Raw genomic sequence first — 21,708 nt, 5'->3', positions numbered from 1 at the left:
TATGTAGTCACAGAACATAATTGTTTTCTTTAAAAAGTAAAGAAAACATGAGATAACAGTGTTCAGTTCTGTTGTCGAGGTAGTGGGATTATGGTTTACTTTTTTTCTTCTAATAACCTTATTTAGCAAATTTTCTATTATGAGTCTGTCTTTTATGGTAGAAAAAATAATGTTATAAATTATAAAATAAAAAGTAGAACCCTACTACAAAATGTTATTAGCTCTTTTTCTCAAAATGAATAGAGTATCATATACAGTAAAATATGATCACTGGGTTTTTGCCCCCACTTTTTTAGAAGGTGAATAACAACACAAAATCTCTGCCTTATTTAACACCAACAGAAGTATACGTTGATAACATAACCCAAGTTGCAAAAATCTCGTCACTATCTAGGGCCTGAAACACCACCAGTGCCTGTCATATGGCATTTAAAATTCTATAGAAATTATTTTTAATAAAAAGAATCAGGATTCTGGTTTGATGCACAAAAACAAAACTATCAACTTTATTTTATATTTGGAAGTAAACATGACAAAAATAAGAACTAATTTTTGTCTTTCAAAAACGCTCCATCAGGTTTAGATGACTGGGACAGTCTGCTGTGCTCTGAATGGTTTGCGTTCTTCTCACTGGGAAAGTAATGCTACAGGAGAAAAGTAAAATGGAGTTAAACAACTTAGAAAGACTAGTATACATACATCACACTTTGTAATAAAAGGAAATGACTGCAACAAAGTTCTCAAACCCTATATATTGAATGCTATGACTAACATGTATTTTCAGTTTGCCAGTGTATCATCATCTTATTTTACTGTGAGGCATACAGACAAAATACACTATAGCAAATACCATTGCAATGACAGTTTCTGAATAACAAAATTAACTTCTATGCCCCAATGAATGGCCCACAGAAATCAAGTTTTGTTTGTCTAGTTATAATGTCACATATGTGTACGTGTGTGTGCATGCATACATATGCACATGTATGTACTGCATTAAACTTACACAAAGTAATACATAGGTATGTATAATAATATACATGTATGATTATTATTATATACACTTACGTATCAGCTTATATAAGAAATATGTTATATACACACACATATAATACTATATAAGGATTTTCTTTTGTTTCTCCTGAGATAAGTCACTTTTCTTATTCATCTGGTCCAAACTTCTCCTTTTGCAGCTTGGTGAACTGAGGCCCAGGAAAATTAAGGGATTTTCCCAAGCCCCCACTGTAAACAATGGCAGAACTGGGACTAAAGCCAGAGTCTCCTGAGCCTAAGTTCAATGGTCTGTTCTTCTAATCTCCGCTTCTCTGTAACTGAGGCTAGAAATTAACACATTAAATTTGAGTAACGCATTGCAATTTTCAAAGCATTTTCATAGACGTTATATTGTTTAAGCTACACAAAAAAATCTCAGCTGATGGTATCAAGGAGCTGAAAGGTTAAGTTACTTGCCCATGGAAACACCACTAGTTAATAGCCTGAATCTCCTGACTCCCAGTCCAGTACTCTGAAGTATACCTCTTTTCTCACCAACCATTTTATTCTTGCTCAGCCCTTCACAATTATTTTGAAAAGCAGAGGCTCAAGCCAAGGCTAGGGTATCTGTAAGCCTGTGCAAGTGAGGCCTGGGAGTTCTTAGTGTTTGATTCTGGGATCCCCTCTCTCAACCTCTTCTAATACTGCATTGTGTAAGTTTGGAGAGCAGGTAGCTGAAATTAACCGCTAGGATCCAGGATTCAATCACAGAGCTGTCAGACTCCTGAGGCTATTCTCCGTCTCCTGGATATGTAGTGTGGTCAACACATATGGGGGACTATGGCCATTATTATTTATCAAGGGTGTCTATCATAGAGCCTCAGAGTCAGAGTAGGCAGATTCCATTTCTTTGTTTCCCCTGCAGGGCTGAACTACATACACCAAATAATGTGGTACCCAAACAACTTGGCACATTTTTGTCCGCCTTCCTACCATCCAAATATCCCTAGTGATAATATCATTTCAGAAGCTGATACTCCTGTGGTCCAAACATTTGTGGGGTAAAACATAAGCATCACTCAAACCAAGATGATGGCAACAAGAATCAAATATTAAATACTCCAACTTTATACCTTATGGTCAATTACCTTTAGACTCCTGCTCCTTGCCATCATCTAGTCCTTTCTCATCTTCCATTGTTGCCCCTACTACTTCAGTATCCTTCTTTAGTTTGTTTCTTTGTTTCTTCCAATCCTTTAAAACTCTGTTAACTTTCCTTCGTAAATGATTGGTCCATTTGCTGTAATATTAAAAGTTCAAAGTGAAACCTTATTTCAGTGATAGAACAATAACAATGGTAAATTAGAAGGAAAAGGTTATTTGCCTACATAACTCTTTACACATTTCCACCTGATTGTTTAACTCACCAGATTTAATAAATCTGATAGGAAGTATTACATCTGGCTCACTCATATTTATTATTGTAATCACTATTGTCACTCTATATACAGTCATTTTGATCATTTGATCCATCACAACAGGAGTGCTGTCTTACTTCCCTCTGCTGACATCAATGTTACCCACCCTTTAAGACCCAGCTTCTATTATCTTGTCTAAGAAGCCTTCCCTTTCACTCCTAGCCTATAGGGATACCTCTCTCCTATGAACTTCAAAACTAAATAGTAATAGTTTACATTATATTAGCATCTACAATTTAACAATTTTGGACTTCCCCTATTACCATCATTTGGTATTCAATCCTGTACTTCCTTGTATTTGCGTGGACAGTGGGTGAAGGGCGGCACTTGAGAACCTATCATAGGACAAGAACTTGGCCAGGTGCTTTACATACTTTATCTCATTTAATTCTCACAACCATCCTAAAAGGTGGATATTGTGTTTCCTATTTTGCAAATGATTAAATTGGGGCTTAGAAAGGTAAGATAACTCACTCAAGGTCATACACAGCCAGTAAACGGAGATGCTGGCATTTGTACCTAGGTCTGTCTGACTCTAAAGTATAGACTCTTTCCATTAGACCACATTGCAGCATTAGCTAATAATGACTAATAACGACAATCATGATAGACTTCCTATGTGTCAAGGCCTGGATATAAGCACTTCATGTACATGATCTCATTTAGTCTTCATGATGACTTGATGAGGCAGGCACTATTTCTATCATTTCCATTTTTCAGATGGGGAAACTGAGGCACTGAGGAGGAAAGCAACTTTCCCAAAGCCACCAGACTACTCAGTAGTGAAGCCAGGATTCAAATCCAAATCTGCCTAAGTCTAAAGTTCAATCTCTATCCACTATGCTCACCTGTCTCTTTTTTCCCTCTGAGCTTGGAAATAACTTCAGGCTAAAAATTTACCTCTTAACTTTTTATACTCCACAGGGCCTGGTACCCAATGGGTGTTCAGGAAATGTTAGCTGATTTTTATGTTTATAGAGCTTTCACTTTCTAAAGACCTAAACACAAGCCAAGGAGAAAAACATAGAAATGCTCAAGGCAGAGGTAAAGATGGAAACCAAAGAGAAAGAAAGAAAGATTTGCATTCAATATGATGAATAGGTGACAGATACATATTCCTATCCTCAGCTCAATGCTAGGTAGCACACAGAAGAGGACACCTGACCCCTGACAGTGCTACGTAGCTATACTGAGCAACCAGATTCTGAGCATGTGGGGCCCAGAGATAGACAAGCCTGCCTTTCAAATGATGACTTTGAAGGCAATACTCACTTTTCTCCCCTAAAACTGCATTACTGAGTTGTCACTGAGCTCTACTAGGTAAGACAGATGTGGAGCAAATAAACACCTTTTTCTCAATTAATCATAAAAAGATCTCCAGGCATAAATGAAATAGTGGGTGAAGGCCAAAAATATATTTCTATGATTTACCTATGGCCTCTTTATGTCACGGTGTTTTTTAACTGCAGTCTCAAAAAAAATAATAACTGAAACAACTACATAGTTCTCAGTCCCTTGGGGCCAGATGTGTTTCAGAATGCAGAATATTTCGGATTTTAGAAAGGTAATATGGCATGACATACTGAATATTACATGATACTGTCATGGGGTCTGGGGTAGCATCTCATAAGCAAACACAGCAATATTTCTGCAACAAAATAAATGAATACTTACTATAAGCATTAAATAATGACTAGAAAGAGTGTCAGGTCAGGTTCAGTTCTGTTGCCAAATGAGTTAGGAAAAAAGCTTTAGGTTTGCAGAACTTTCTGAATTTCAGAATTTTAGATAAGAAATGAAGGACATATTTTCTAATGCTGTGACTTCAATATATCTTACTTTAAACAATTAAAATGACTCTGTTTTCTTTATCCATAGATTTTATTTTAAATGTAATAGTGTACATTGCACCTCAATTTACAAAGAAAAATGTAACACAGCCTTATTACTTTCAAAAGCCAGTGCACTGCTCTAGGCTGCAGAGGACTTGGTTTTAGGCCCAGCCTTCTAACATTCTGAGATGCAAAGTTAGATATGCCACCCAATATATAATGAGGATGCCTAAGGGGAAAAAGGGTTGAAATGATTTGTCTAGTGTCCTAGAAGTGATTTTCTTCTTTTCATATAAAATGTCATATATTGTGGCCAGCATACTCACACTTGAAATGTACAGACCCAGTTACCCCATATTCATTCACGGACTGACACAATAGCTCGTTTATGAAATAAATACTATTCTAAATACTAGAGACATAAAGATGAATAAGACATGGGACCTGCCCTCAAGGAGCTTAAAATTTAGAAGAGAAGACAGATATAAGGCTGATAATTACATCACACTGAAATAAGTCCAAGTAGAAGTAAGCAGAGATTGGCAGGAGACAAAGACCCAGACTTACTAAATTAGAATCGCTTGGGTACAGCCCAAGAATCTGTATTGTCAAATATTCCCAAGATTACTTCCATAGAAGCCATCTACAGACCAGAGTTTGAGAAATACTGGTCTAGTGGGCTGATTTTTTCATGTTTCTTAACAATCTCTAATTCATTAATATAAACATAAATTCTTTAAGATAATTTAAAAAACATAACATCAATTTTATACATAGAAAATTGTATAAGTTTAACTTATCATTGGCAGTCACAAAGATAGTCAGAAAATCCAGAGAAATGACTAACTAGATTATTTCAATCATTATATATCGAATTGCCTACTACACGGCCTAGACACTAGTGGTTCCCAAACCTGAGTGTACATGAGAATCACTTGTTGTGCTTGTTAAAACACCAATTGCTGGGCTCTAAGCCCAGAGTTTCTGATTCAGTAGGTGGGGTGGGGGCTGAGAACATGCATTTCTTACATGCTCCCAGGGATGATGATGATAATGGTCAGGGACTCCATTTTGGGAAACATAGTCCTGGACTCAAAGAAATATGAAGCTTGGTCCCTTGTCCTTACGAAAGTTACAATTTAACCAGAGAAAGAAAACTAACAACAGGAAACAAAGGATAATTATGTGTTAGAAAGAATACAAGTGCAGAAAGAGGTCCTGAGAAAAGAGAAAATATTGGGACCTGGAGCAGTTGCAAAACACTTCATGGAAGAGTTGAGGCAGTTGCAACTTAGAAAGAATTCAAATAAGTGAAGAGGATGAAGAAGAACAATCCCAAGGCCTGGGAGCAACATGGGCAAAAGAACAGAGGTAAGAAGAAAGCCTGGCGTATGCCAAGAAAACTAAAGATAGCACCCTGGCTGGAGCAAAAGATACAGAGTGTTACAAGAAATAATATTGGAGTTATAGAATGAGTCCGGTATAGATGACTTTGAAAGCCACAGCACTTTGAGTGGACTTGCAGTAACAAGATGCCATTGTGTTTTTATCTACATTTTTTTCTTCCTATTTCCTATAGTAGAAACAGCAAGTAACTCGGAAGAGAGATTGGAGTCCTTGCCTTACCACTATGTAAATCTTAAGCAAGAAGTCAAGCCTCCCTGTACCTCTCTGTTTTAGAGATCAAATAAGACAATGTATGTGAGAAAACTATATAAACCGGAAAAAAACAAACATTCTTATTGTTTTATCTGTAGCTTTTTTATAGAGTGTGACTTTTCACCTTGGATACTTGTACAGATCCCTCATTAGACTATATGTCCCCTGAGAGCAGACAGCATGATCTGCCTCACTTTTTTTGTCCTTCACAGCACCTAGCACACGGCCTAGAATCCAGATATTCTTGAATACATTAGAAGTTCTTGATTGATATAATGAAACGAACTAATAGTATTTTCAGAAGATAAGTCTGTCAGGACATTACAAGATGGATTAGAAGGAACAGATTAGGAGCCCAGGTATATGTACAAATCGGCCTAGCAAGCATCCTTACTCAATTCCCTCCTTCCTAAGGGCACAGCCATACATTCCTACTGAAGTGCCAAGAAACTTGTCCAGGACTCAACTCCCAGCCATCTTCCAAATCCCACTTGCAGTCCCATTCCAGTTATTATCTCTCTTGTATGAACTCTTTGGATTGGACATATTATGATGCCTTCCTCAGTTCCCAATCCTGCCTTTGCCTTTGGATGCTAGCTAGCCTTGTGTTATGGACTGAATGTTTGTGTCCCTAAAATCCATATACTAAAGCCATAACACCCAGTGTGGCTATATTTGGAGATGGGGGTTCTAAGGAAGTATTTAAGGGTAAATGAGGTCATAAGGGTGGGGTCTCGGTTGGTAAAACTAGAGTCACTATAAAAAGAGACACCAGGGAGCTTGTTCTTTCTCTCTCTTCCCACTTTCATTGCATCAAAGAAAGGCCATGTGAGTACACAGCAGAAAGATCCCTATCTGCAAGCTAGGAAGAGAGACCTCACCAGAAATCAAATTAGCTGGCATCTTGATCATGGACTTCTGGCCTGCAGAACTGTGAGAAAACAAATGTCTACTGGTTAATCCATCCAGTCTGTGGGATATTGTTATGGCAGCCCTTGAAGATTACTAGATCTTGGTTCCCTTTTGCTTCTCTCCTGAAACCACTTACCCAGCAGAGTAGCTGACAGCATACGAGGCCTGGACTAAGCTGTGACTATAAAATGAGAGAAGAGACAAATCCCAGACTCATTCCAAAGGAAACTAAAAAATGACAGGGTGACTAAGAGAACAGATTATATATTGAGGATAAAGGAAAGTAAACAGTCAGAAATAATTCCAAGGTTCCTAGCCTGGGAGACCAATGAAACCACTGACAGAAATGGACAAGTGTCAAGGGGAAACGACTTGGGAGAAAAAGAAGATAAGTTCAGTTTTGCACATGTTGCATTTAAGGTGCTGACAGAACATCTAATTCATGAGAGCGGTTGGAAATATGGAAGAGGCAGAGGTGAGGATTTCAGGATTCAGATTTAAGAATCATTCATGCAGAATCGCCCAGAATATTATGGTCAGAAAGAACCCTAGAAATTATTTAATTCATTATTTACTCTAATATTATGAGAAAAGCAATACCAAAAGAAGTTAGGCTCACCATAAAACTGGTGGCAAAGGCAGAACTAGAACTCAGGTCTTTTTAAATGTTCTTTCTGCTACAAACTTGTAATATTCTCCGGTAGATGAGAATAAGGCTTTGGGAAACAACCACAGCTGGGAGAAGAAAGAAAAGCAAACTGAGATGGATCAGAATGGTAAGAAGAACAATAAAATCCAAGGAAGGAAAGATTCGAGACAGGAGCAGTCAACAGTGTACTACGTGACAAAAAGGTCAAGTTGGATGGGAACTGAAAAAAGGTCACTGCGTTTTGCAATGAAGTTATTAGTTACTTGGCAACAAACTGTTCTTTTTAATCGTATCGACTATTCCAGAATTCTCTAAAATGCTGCCCTTGGAGTCCTTGCAATGGGAACACCTCAGACATATAATCCACATATAATGAGGTTCTCTTATTAGTTCAGCAGCTAAATTACCTTGAACAGGGTCCAAGAAGAACCAGTTCTACGTGAATTTCAAATCTACAGTGACTCATGTTAGAGCAGGGTTCCAGTTTGCTCACATTCTCATCTGATCATATTTTCTCAAAGTTCTTAGAGCCTAGCCATACTTTTAAAATTTATAGATTTTATTTCCTTTCTCTGAATTCATATGTATATAATCCTAGGAACTTCAAACCTTTCAGCAGTTGGCTAATTACTGCATAACGCTTTTCAAAATAACATTACTAATTATACTGTACAGTATAATGAAACACACAAACATGGGGATTTGAAAATGTAAATGCCTATTTTTGAAATTCAATGGGTGATGATTTTTAGGCAATTTTTGACACATTTATTCCCAATTCTTTACTTCCCATTCTAAGAAAGTAAGTGGTATTAAGACTATCTGCATAATGAAAACCACATTATAATACAGAGAATCACGCAGCAAGATTTGTCTAAATGTAGAAATTTTCAGTAACAGCCATCTGGCAAGTAGCAACGTTGAAAGTGTATGGGGGATGTGCTATTTACATCATCTGTGTATCAGATGATCTACAACCTTAAAAAAAGCACGGCTTTTTATTAAGTGAAAGGAAACATAGTTTTGTCATTTTCAGACTGAGTTCTGAATTTTTTCTTAATTCAGAGTTACAAATTCAATCTGATAGGAAGAAAAAGAATATGAAAATGCACTTCATCTGAGTTTAATAGGCATGGTATTATAATGTTTGAATTTTCCACCTTACCAAAGCTATGTACACACTCAAGTATCCTATCACTATATAACACACAGATGTTTAACTGGCATATGCATACAGATTAAACTTTATCTAAAAACCAATGAAGATTAGACACTGAATTTGGCACTTCAGACTACTGTTATTAGCACTCTATTACTGTAATGGGCATAATTCAGCCACCCGCCTTTCCTTCTCTTCCCCGAGAGCCCCTACCCTGCTTCCTTTTGTCCCTATCCACCTGATCTTTTTCTTCCTTCAGCTCTATGTAAGTCTTAAGCCTACCAGTGACACTTAAACCTAATGAGCCTTCTGATCCTTATTAATGAGAATAAAAATAAATCTTACATAACCTTGAGGACGTAATGAATTTCAAAACACATCTTATACGTGAGTTACTAAGGCTATTAGTAGTAGCAAATTCTTAGAAAGCTTTTTACTAATGCTCTCTGCTCTCTTTTGTATACGTGCAACCAGTTCAAGCTGGTTCTCAGTGTACCTGATTCATAACACACCTGAGTTCAAGTCGAATAGAAGTAAACTAGAGGTTCAGTTATAGATTATTCCAGGTGGCATTTCAGCCAGTTCTGCTTAGAAATGACAAGCAGTTAAGGGGTCTATAGCAAGGAGACCCCATCGAGATATAATGAATTCTGTGGAAGGGCCCCCTCTGCACCTAACCCAAATGTTGTCCTCCCTTCAAAACTAAGCTCAAATAGCACCTCCACAGTGGAGCTGACCCTGCTCTCTCTCAACCATCTTGACGTCCATTGCCTCAGAACTTTTGTAAGTTATTGCCACTGCTCATTGTAGTCCTAATTATATTTCATCTTATATTGTTATTTAATATGTCATGCTTGGGATATATTTTAAGGTAGATTTAAGCTCCTTAAAAGTCGGGCCTATGGTCTTAGACGTCTCTATACCCTCCACAATACCTAGCACAAGCAAATAGTGACTGAATATGGTCAATTATGGAAAGCATGAACTAGGCACCAAAAGAATGAAATATATTTGGCTCTGGAAAGTGATTATCCTCTTCATCTAAACTGGTTTCATTTCTCCCACCTGCTCATATTACTTCTCATTTTTCATCCCTCCAGCCCTTGCTAGTTGTCAGCTCCTTAGGTGATCTGTAATAAAAGGAACTGTCCAAACTGCAGGAGCTGGGAAATGTCAAAACATCATTTCTTTTTTCTTATGACTGAAGGCAGAGAGGAGAGCTATAACGGCATTTTCCTGAAGGAATGTATACTTAATATATAGGACAGGACCCAGCAGGAGGAGGAGCTGAAGAGCATCTTCCAATGCCTCAAGACTCCTTCCAACAAAGAGGCCCAGACACTGTTACTGCCGATCTGCATTTGGCTTTTAGCCCCTCTGATTTAGACAAGCAACTGTGTTTGGCTTCTTTTCTTTTTCAAATGACTACATACTGATTTTACTGCTGAATCTATTTTCCTCTTATGAGGCCATTTATTTTACCTACTATAATATTTTATCTCTCTCTTTATTCTTTGAAATGAAGAACAGGAAATGAGTTAAAAGGATAGTGCTAAAGAGAGCTCTTGCTCCCAAAAAGGGGAGTTTAGCACACTTTGGTCTCCATATAAGCGCCTTGTTTGGTATCAAGGATAGAATCTTCATTCTAACACAATTATTCCCCTTCCTTCTAAAATCAGCTTACCAGGAAAAGCTGACAGTGCCCCATCCACCCTTAACCATCCGTTGTTCCTGGAAATTCAGCTAAGCAGCAAGCTGAAACTGACACCTGCTCTAGAGTTAGGACAAGCCAGCCCTGGTGGTCTAGTGGTTAAGATTCAGTGCTCTGCCACAGCCTGGGTTCATTTCCCGATCAGGGAACCACAGCACCCATCTGCTGGTTGTCATACTGTGGTGGCGGTGCATTGCTGTGATGCTGAAAGCTACTCCAGTGGTTTTTCTCAGGGCTAATCTTCCTCAAATAAAGAAGACCTGATGGTAGATGACCATATACTAGATGGAGACTAATACTTCTGGGAATCCCTTGAGTTGTAGTCAATAATCAGCTACACTTCATGCACCCCCAGCTCACTGATTTATTTTTCCTTCCAATTGAGATTTTGCTTGATGAGGGAATGTACAGACTATGCAAGAGGATGTCTTAAATTTACAGAAAAATAAAACATGTCTTTTAAAAATATTATGGTAACTGTACTTTTACATTTTTCCTGAGATACCCTCTTTTAAACAAAAAGGACCCAAACATAATCCCTGTGTTTCTGGAGCATATGAATAAACGTGTCTACACAGAAATATCCAAGTATACTCAGCAACCAGCAAATAAAAGTTTATGTTTGCCTACCTCCTCCGGCAAAGAGAGCAGCAATAAATGGGCAGACATCCCAGGATGATCATGCTGATCACACCAAGCCCAAACATCCGCAACATCTGTGTTGGCTCTGTCGGTTTAATTATATCCTGTTACTTTTATGACTTAAGCAAGAGAAGCAAATCTGAGTTCTTTCATAAAGTCATTATAAAAAAACTATCAGTTAATAAAGTAAAATATGGAGGTATTCTTATATGACAGGTAAATATCCTTGCTACTCTATAAGTAGTAGGAGTTTATCAAGTGTTCTTGAAATATAACTAAAGACTACACTTTAAATACATGGCCCCCAGCAATGAAAGCCTTAAGAAAATGATCCTACTGTTTTGCTAACAGATTATTACAACTCGTATTGTATATTTCTTAAGAAATATACAGGCCTAAGCCTGTTTTTTCTTTTGCCATGTGCTACACACCTTAGAGCACTCGAGGAGTGAATTAATCTATGACTAGTTAACTTGATGAAGGAACGGCTTCTTAAATGTTTACTTCCAAATTATAAAACATTAAATTAAACAAGAAATCAAGAATTTGCAGGTAAATAAGCATATTTTATTCTTCTACCCATTCGGAAACACATTCTAATATGATTGGGGAATTGTAAGTCACGGTTCAATTTTTCCCTCTACAAGAACCAAATGTCTCTTCACACATAATATAAAGACTAAACTGATGAATGAATTATAAACATCATGTGACAGTGTTAAAAGTGAAATACTGTATTCATGATCAGGTTTCAGTTTCCATTATTAATACTAGATATTCAACAAAGAGCTGTAAATTGAATAGGGACTATATTAACCTAAGACATTGTTTTGCGTGCATCCTTTTTGTAGTACTTGTTAGTGTTTAGTCATATCAAATACATCCATCATGGGACCAAACTGGTAATATATGCCCACTATCCAAATGAAGGAACAAAAACAGATGGTCTAGTTCTCAAAACTTCGTAAAGAAAAAAAAAATCTTAAGAGAAGAACCTAATTCAAAAACAATAGAACAAGGAGAAACTAATAAACAGACCTTAACAAGAAACATTCAAGTCTACTGTTACATACTGAGATGCTGAAGACAAGATAAATGGGAAGAATTCTATTCAAGAAAAGAAGGTGGGAAGAGGAAAGTAAGCTAAGGCATGCCCAAGAGGCATCTTCTGCCAGGTATTGAGGGTTACATCTCATATAGCCTGGAATCTTTAGGACAAGACAGAGAGTGACTAAAGCAAAATGTATCACATCTAAGGGCTAAGCAGAAACTGCTCACAAATAAAGACCGGACCACCTCAGGACCTTTTGGGACAATATTGCTCTAGGGCTGGGAGTCCCCTTTAAGTGTTAAGCTGGGAGATCCAAATATAAATTTATGCAATTGTGACTTATTTCTTGATTTTTAAAAATAGAAATATAATAAATGTAAGAGGATGAACTTACTATCTTTCAATGGGGCAAAACAAGTGAAGTTCCTGGTCCCGAGAGAATAACAGCATCTGTGTGCCAAACATGCACTCTGGTTAAGATCTTGCAGGTCATCCTTGCAGGCCTTCAGCACCTGATTCTCCTTTGGAATGCACGCTTTCGGAAAAAACATTCAAGAAAGAGAATTCAGCATGGTTATCAAGCACTTTCCCTAATTAAATAATTACTGCAAGACAAAAAAGAAAAAGAAACATTTAAAAAAGAAAAAGAAACATTTAACCAGGTATATTTAAAGAAAAGATTGAATGACATATACAAATAGTGATGAATGCTGAAAAAATAAGAGTTAATTTAAAAGTTACCATAAAGTTATTTAACATGACATTTTCAATTCTAGATGAACTGCAGAAAAATAGAAATTGTTAACAGGTAATTGGTAAGGTAGTTTTAAAAGGACGACAAACCATAAGCCGAGTAGCAGTGATATAAATATAACGCAGAAGGAGCTAAATAACAAGAACAGACCAAATGCCCTTAAAACTAACACCTTGTTAAAATAATACCACAGATATCCTCTCACTCAATTTTACTAAGCTACAGAAACTCACTGAATGCATCAATAAGAATGAATGTAAGTAAAATTCACACAGTTTACTGCTAAGAGTAAAGCAAGTGATACTATTAGTATTGACCTACTTTCTGTGAACACCTCATATTGGCACTACAGTATGTTTTACGAGTCTTCCTTTTGACCTTAAGTTATGACTCCATAATTTTGAATAGGCAATGATTTATGGCGTGAACACCAAGATTCATGCAACTGCAATAAATTCACGCATATTTGAATCTATAAGACTCACAAGCTCAAATAGCTGACTTTTTCTAACATCCTGCCTTAAATAAGAGAAACAACTTTAGAAAGGCAGATATCAGATTTTTATTCAAAAAGAAAACCTCTACAGTATGGCTTAAAAAGCCAGCATAGATTCAGTTCAATCTCCAACACCGTCAACAACTACAGACTTAGAAAAGTAATAACTGATGTTTTATGATCATTCCAAAATACTTCAACATCAGCAAAGAGCAATACAATAATTATAAGTATATTTTTACCTTTTGGTATATTTTATTATAGTCCTCTTCCTTAAAGACTGGCAATTCCTAAAGCTAAGGTAAAAATAACAATGGCTATCATTCACTACACACCTATTTGTGCCAGGTACCTTGCTTTACACACATTATTTCTAATCTTCACAACAAACTTTCAAAACGAGTTTTACAACCTCTATTTTAAAAATAAAGAAATAAAAGATCAAAGTAACTTGTGCAAGGTTACAAAATTAATGCATTACCAGTTGCCCTGGATATTCATTTCCCAAACATTTTAGACATATGAGAGTTTAGCTTACTCTGTTGTTATATACTCTAAGCAATCTGTTCTTCAATCCTGCCAGGCCCAGAGTGACTCTCCTCCCCAGGCTGGACTGCATCTGAAATACCACGTTCAGTCCTAGGCATCATACACCCAGAAAAGGGTGACAGTAGTCAGGGCCTGCTCAGAGCTGGGACAGACTTGCTGTGTGCTGAGTTCCTCACTACTGGCATTGTTCAAAGACGACTTTCCAGGAATGGAAATCATAGAGATTTTAAATCACAGAAGAGACTGGAGTAGATCTCTAAAGTCCCTTCTAAGGCTGAGCTTCTCTTATTTTATGCTTAAATTGCATCTGATGGGATTTATACTAGATGCTAAAATTAACTTTCAGACTCAAATTACTAAGAGATATTTGTAATTTTAAAGAAAAGGGTAGAACAATTTTTATCAGGTTTACGCATTCAAGCATATAATTTTGTCCAAAGGGAGAAGGATCATGCGACCTCTCAAGCTTCCCTGCCAGTCTGTCTCTAGGTTATCATTTTAATCTGCAAGAGATCAATCTTTTACAAACAACAGCCTAATGACAAAATGATATACTTTTTTCTTTTTAGTGCTTAAGTGGGAAGAGTGTTGTTCATTTTCAATTATACAGAGGAAGAAATAAATTGGTTAAAAATATTTTACATCTTATGAACTTGTAGTTATTCTTCTCAAAGAAGACAATATACACATTTTATAAATATTTAATCACTGTTATGAAATATTTGAATAAACCTAAGCCAGAAATTTCTCTTAAAATGGAACAGTTTGACTTTGTGGGGCAAAAACGTTCTCTCCCACAATTGATTTTGACTCAACTGACTGCACCAGGTTGGAGGAGTATTGGGGATGTAGGTATCTTATTTAGACTATTTTTAAAGGTGGCTTCAGTGTTCGTATAATGTAGTTACTATAAGTAATCATGGGACCGTTTACATCTGCTATTTTCATAAGATCTAAAGCTTAAATCATTTGCTGTTGTTTATGACCAACTTTGGCACTTACTAAACCATTCTTCTGGCTTCACAACATACTACCTTTTCTTTCTCAGATTTCTCTTTCTCCACTCAATTTGACCATGGCAGCATTTTTAATTCATTTAAGGATCTCATCTATTTTGCTATGCTCAGTGGTATTAGGTGTCATAATGCCTGTTTTGTATAGAGAAACATGAAGAGACTTATGCAAGGACACAGAAGAATTAGTGGTAGAGTCTGGAATGAAACAATGGATATAATTTTGTGTTTATATATGTACATCAAATTTTGTTAGAATAAATTCTGCAGGATTTTTAATAAAAGCTTCATCTTTGTAATTCACATTATGCCAATTTATTTTAATCTTCTCCTTGAAAGGGTACCACATGCTGAACAAAATGAAATGTGTTATTTGTGGTTAATAATTCTCACGGGTCACCATGTACCTGATAAACACATTATATACAGAATCACAAAAAGACGATGTGACTTGAAACCTGAACTTTTTATCACTAAAACAGATGGGAAAACATCTGGTGTATTCCATAACATTAGAGCCACAAAGTACCTTGATTAATGCCACAGAAGACATCGATTTCACAATACTGGGTCAGTTATTAAATTTCAGGCAATGCCATTAAGGTAATTTGTGAAAGGTTTAGATATTTGTGAAGGAAAAGCATTTTACAAAGAGTAACAAATATTTATGGAATGCCTTAAAAACACTGTCTCAGTTCATCCTCACAATTCTCTGTGGTAAATATCTTCATTTTAAACATGAGTACACTGAGGTTCAAAGGTTATCTTGCCTAAGGCAAAGGGCAAAGTCAGGATTAACACTCAGGTCTGTCCCACCCCAATGCCAATTGACTACACTGCCTCCTAAACATTTAACTACTATTTTCAAAACAAGGAGACGGGAGGGAAAAAACAACAAACAAGAACTTACTTGTTGGAAAGAAAAAACTTAACAGAGCTTCCCATGCAGAGGTGTTTTCCAGAGATGGCCCACTAGCATTTCCATTGCTCCACGGAATATACTGGCTTGGAGACACAGAATTCGAGAATCCTTAAGAAAAAGTGAAATTATTAATCCTAACATATAAAGCATTTATCACTTTCTATGACCCATTAATAGTAATCACCTTTGCTTAAATTAATTATGGAAAGTATAAGAGCTAACAAATATTGTACTTTCATCTCATAACAGCTCAGATATTATTAATTATCAGAACATGATTCTGCTGTGAAACTGAAAAACTATTAAATCTAAAAATGCTTAAGCTATAGGCCAACACATCCCATTGCTGTGCTATACAATAGTGAACTTGCCTCTGACAAACAGCATTGACATTCAAAGGCCCAATCAATTAACAACTTGGAAACTATGTATTCCAACTAAATCATAAATCAGATCCCATCACAGAAACTCTTGGCAAATATGCTGGCTTCTTTACTAACTGATAAAAATCAAGGCCTTAGACACTGTAAAAGGTTGCTTATCCTTCTTCCTTGCTTCTTCAAACATCTTTTAGTTTTATTTGCATGATCCTCTCCTATATTAAGAGGAAAGGATACCCATCTTCACTCCCATAGCATGGATTTGTCCATATCATTAAATATTTCCCAATATTATCTTTAATAACTTCACAGTATTCCATTATAAGGCTCTATAATAACTGAGTTAACCATTTCCCCATAGAAAGACATTTAGGTTGTTCACAATTTATTGATATTATAAAGGATACTGCATAGAACTCACAGATACAGAGAACAGACTGGTGGTTGCCAGAGGCAGGGGGTGAAAGGTGGGTGAAATGGGTGAAGGTAGTCAAAAGGTACAAACTTCCAGTTACAAAATAAGTCAGTCATGGGGATATAACGTACAGCATGGTGACTATAGTTAATACAGTATTGTATATTTGAAAGTTCCTGAGAGAGTAGATCTTAAAAGTTTTCATCACAAGAAAAAAAAATTTCTATGTTTGGTGATGGATGTTAACTAGACTTATTGTGGTGATCATTTCACAAGATATACTGATATCAAATCATTACGCTATACACCTGAAACTAATATAATGTTACATGCCAATTATACCTCAATAAATAAAAGAAAAAAACAAAAAATGAAGAACACTGCACTGATTATCACTGGAACTATATATCTGCAGATATTCATGAAAAATTCCTTAGGATAAACTCTTAAGGAATGGTGGGTGACCTTGGCCATACAACCCTCCAGCAAGGCTCTCCCAAGGTACAGTCCTACCAGCAGTGCAGGCAACTGCCAGTTTTCGTGCATCCTCACCTTTTTGTTGTTGTTGTTTGCCAATTTAATGGCCAAAATAATGGTGTTTCTTTTGCTTTAATTTGCACCTTTAGTCGTCAGTGAGCTTACGTCTTTCATACATTTGTTGGATAGTAGAGAACTTAACCGTTAATCTGCCACATATGTTGAAAATATTTTTCAAGGTAGTTGGCTACCTTTATATTTTTAAAGGTACTTTGGGAAGTTCAAAAGTTTAAAGTGTTTTTTGTTATCAATTCTATCAATCTCTTCCTTTACTGTTTCTGCCTTTCAGGTCATGTCTAGAAAGACACTCTACACTCTAATGTTCCCTTCTAGCACTTTTATAATTTCATTTTTAAATTTAAATCTTTAATCCACTTGGGATATATTTTGGAGTATGTTATGAAGTAGGGATACTTTTTTTTCAGTTGTCCTAATACCATTTATTAAATCCATCCTTTCCTACTTATAATATCACCATCATATTCTAAGTACTTAATAGTCATAGATCTGTTTCTTGACTTTCTATTCTGTTTCACTAATCTACCTGTTTGTGCACCAATACCATCGTTAAAATTTGTCTCATATTGTCATATGTTTTAATAATTGATCTGGCAATCCTTTCATTAATCTTCATTATCAAAATTTTATTCTCAACTCTGAATAATTTTTTAAATGAACCTTAGAATTATCTTGTCAAGTCAAAAACTCCTAATAATATTTTTTTTGTAATTATGTTCAATTATTTAACATTCACTCAAAAACCATTTATTGTGTGCTAGGCATGAATTCAGTTAAATGTAGACTTATTTGGAAAGAACTGATAAGTATAAAATTTTATTACCCAAGAATAGGTTTGTTTCTCCACTCATTCAAGTGTCTTTGTACATCCCTGTGTAAGGTTTATAGCTGCATTCATACAGCTCTTGAATCTTTCTTATTATGTTTATTCTCATATACCATATTAATCTTGTTCTTAGGGGAATATGATCTATTTCACCACATTTTCTAGCTGATTACTGCTAATATGTAAGAGAGCTATTGATTTTGGTTCATTGGTTTTATATTTCAACACTATGCAAAAATGTTCACTCATTATAGTTTTATCTTCACTGTATATTACATGTCTTGACAACATTAAAAATAACCCATTTTGTCCTTTTTGCTTTCTCCTAACTCCTACTCATTCAACAAATATCTATTTAATGTCTACTATATTTTAGGTTTTGGCGATACATCAATGAAAAAATCAGATGAGATCCCTGCCCCTCATGGAGCTTACAGTATGGTGGAGCAAACAGACAAAAAAGAAGTAAACGAACAAATTTAATAACTACAAATTGTAATGAATGCAATGAAGTAAGTGGATACCAATGCAGCATAAGGTAGGAGACCTACTTTAAATAGGGGCTGGCCTCTCTTGAGACGATATTTAAGCTAAAAAAAAAATAAGAAACTGGCTACACAAAGGGCCTGGAAGAGTGCTTCCAGCACAGGGGACAAAAAATGAGATTAATATTGCCAGGGAAATGATACAGCAAAGAAACTACAGTTGGAAGCAGCTTCAACAGGACCTATATTCTGTACTGCCACTTGTTCACTCAGTGCCCACCTTCCCCAGCTGACTGCCTCTGTTGCCACTGGACTCAACACACCATCTGAAGGAAGTGTTGGCTGGCAGTAGCACACAGTGGCCTGAGTCTCCACTCTAGGATATCTTCCCCAGATGGTATGCTCTCTGGAGTCTCTCCAGGATGGAGACTGATCCCCAGCTCAGAGTACCCTAGCCTCCAGCCCCTCCCAGACAGGCTTGGCCTTAGGCTGAGGTGAAACACAGGTTGCGGCAACTTCTCTCAGTAGTGTCTGGCCCGGCTTCATTCTATCTTTCTGATATCTCTCCAAATTTCTGGCATATTGATGGCAGATGGCACTCTTCTGGGTTCTCTGGGTTTTCAACCATCATAGATCTTTTTGTCCTTTCAATGAGCATTTGAAATGGAGGAGGCAATTAAATATTTACTCAGATAGGTATCATCAGTGGCAGCCTGAACCAAAAGCCTCCAGAGTGTTTAACCTGTTCTCCCTATACCACTGGTTTCTTGCCGACTCTGACAGACAATTACTTACAAATTAACGAGTAGTATTTCCCAAAGTGTGGTATGAGTACCATCAGCATTACATGAGTTGATTTTAGGTGAAACACACTTGAATATTTACGGATATATCTCATCTTTGCTATTTATTTACTTTAAAAGTGTAGGAAAAACTCTATGACCGGCATATCAAAACTATTATAACACCAAACAAGGTTGATATCACTCACCATATGGCAAACCTTTATAAAATTCCTTTTAACCACCCTGTTCTTTCCTCCCTGGGAGCAACTGCCCTTTCCTCTCTCCAAAATCTCCCATCAGCCAGTGCCCAGGTCTTCTCAGATCTTCCTCTCCACCCTGTTAGGCTCTAGCCTCTTTCCCCTCCCCATCACTTTTCATATGCAGAATAATTTCATCCTTTATGCCTCTAATTTGCATCTGTACACTCATTAATATGCTCAAACAAAAGATTAGGAGCCAGCTTCCTTAAATGGCAGCAAGAAACAGTAAAGAACCAATTAGGTTGCCCCGTCACAAAGAATTTTTATTTTTTAATTTCTCTGCTGCAAAAAAAGACTGAAAATCTAACCACATTTCAAAGGAAAAAAAACTAAACTCAAAGCTGTGAGCATCATGGGCATGCAACCTGTGCAATCTACAGTCTAGCTCTTAGAAGGACCCCACGCTTGGTTTAATGCTCTATCATCTTGAAGTTCATAAGAAATTTTGAAGTAGGGATGCTGCATTTTCATTTTGCAAACTACGTTGCCAGCCCTGCTATGCAGTGAAGTCTCTCAGATGAGGAACTGGATTAAAGGGTGAGAAGACAGAAAGGGAACAGTGGCTAATGTTATCAGCTTGGAAGGATTCTCCTGGGGCTGTAGTAAATTGAGGGTCTCCCTATGCAGCAGTCTTTCTGGGCCTTGGCCTCAAACAGACCTGAATTTGCACCCTGGCTCTGTCACATACTAGTTGGTACACTTGGCCAAGTCAGTAACTTCTCTTTGCCTCAGTTTACTCATCTGCAAAATGGATTTTGAAGGATATTCTGAAGGATTATAAGGATTAAATGAAGTCATGCTTAGTACAATGTAAAATGAATAAATATTTTGTCATGTCTTTCATTATTTATTTTTATTGTTTATAATTTTAAAAACAGTATTTTGGTTGTGGGATATTTATTTTTATAAATAATTCTCTTAATAACAAATATGACCAGTTTTCCATTTATAACTGTGCTACACTTTCCTTTTAAAATAAACATATTTATGTAAAAAAGTGAGACTTTTTAAAGGAAAAGAGGAAGATCTGATAGTATTAAGATAACCAAGAGCTGTGAAGGTGTTACACAAACTACTGAGGCAAAAGCAACACCCATAGCAAAATCTCCTCAACTTTTAGACAAGGTAATTGAAGGGTAAAAGAGGTAAAGCGACCCATCAAAGGTCACAAAGCAAGTCAGTGGCAGAATCAAGACAACTTGGGTCTCCTAATTCGTAATTCAGGACTCCTCCAACTATACCACATGCACACATGGTTAAAGCAAGAGCAAGCCTCGTGCTTAATGAGGTGCATGGCAGGCAGCCAGATCCTCTATCTATGTGCACTGCCTCATTTACTCCCCGTGAAGAATGGATAAATGAAGTATTCTAATATAATGATACAGAAACTAGTCACATGGTTGTGTCCATGAAGCTAAAGCATTCTGAAAATATTACCTATTAGTCAATCTTTATTTCTCCTTTTTTTTTTAATCTCCCATTAAACGCTGTGCAATAAGAATTAATCCAATAGGTTACAGAGAATTGGTGGAGAAGCTGGGATCAAACTCCCAGTCCCCAATCTCCTAGTCTCCTCATCCTGTATGCCACTAGTCTACATGCCTTCCATAAAAATACAACCTGAGAAGCAATGCAGTTTGGGAGTCCAAACGACAATACAAACTGGAGATATCCCAGAGGTACCTCACATCCAGCAACCTCAATTCCCTTTGGTGGCATTAAATCTAAGAGAACTCGGAAGGGTCTGTCTAGGAAGGAGAAGGGGAATTTTAGTTCTAGAATTACGTGCCCTCCTTTCACCATAATACTCCAGGGCCATGGCCAAATTACTTTACCTCTCAGTGTGTATTACTTTGCTAGAGTCATTGTAACAAAGTGTCATAAACTAGGCGGCTTAAAAACAACAGAAATTTATTGTCTCACAGTTCTGGAGGTTAGAAGTCCAAAATCAAGATGTCTGTTCCTTCTGAGGGCTGTGAGGGAAGGCCTCTCTCCTTGGCTTGAAGACCACTGTTTTCTCCCTATTTCTATTCATATACAGTCACGCATTGTTTAATGACAGAGATACGTTCTGAGAAATGCATTGTTAGGCGATTTTGTCATGTGAACACCATAGAGTGTACTTACACAAACCTAGGTGTTATAGCCTACTACACACCTAGGCTATGTGGCACTAATCTTA

The 21,708-nt window shown here is 36.8% G+C and overlaps 1 protein-coding gene across 2 annotated transcripts in view; it reads right to left on the bottom strand.

Annotated features, from left to right (window-relative positions):
* Positions 1 to 477: 477 nt before the first annotated feature.
* The window catches only part of FMR1NB (FMR1 neighbor), a 34,193-nt gene continuing 12,962 nt past the window's right edge, over positions 478 to 21,708 (bottom strand). The window contains exons 2-6 of one of the 2 annotated variants that reach the window (XM_070603397.1): positions 15,809 to 15,928; positions 12,481 to 12,621; positions 11,024 to 11,120; positions 2,127 to 2,293; positions 478 to 644 (exon numbers count right to left, since the gene is read on the bottom strand). In XM_070603397.1, the coding sequence (XP_070459498.1) occupies positions 2,134 to 2,293; positions 11,024 to 11,120; positions 12,481 to 12,621; positions 15,809 to 15,928 (518 nt within the window). In that variant the 3' untranslated portion in view covers positions 478 to 644; positions 2,127 to 2,133. The remainder of the gene's footprint in view (positions 645 to 2,126; positions 2,294 to 11,023; positions 11,121 to 12,480; positions 12,622 to 15,808; positions 15,929 to 21,708) is intronic. The other variant, XM_070603396.1, reaches the window with a different exon arrangement.

Source organism: Equus przewalskii, chromosome X, assembly GCF_037783145.1.
Source record: "Equus przewalskii isolate Varuska chromosome X, EquPr2, whole genome shotgun sequence".
Lineage (NCBI taxonomy): Eukaryota > Metazoa > Chordata > Mammalia > Perissodactyla > Equidae > Equus > Equus przewalskii.
The sequence above is the reverse complement of the archived record's forward strand: the minus strand, read 5'-3'. Positions and strand labels throughout refer to the sequence as shown.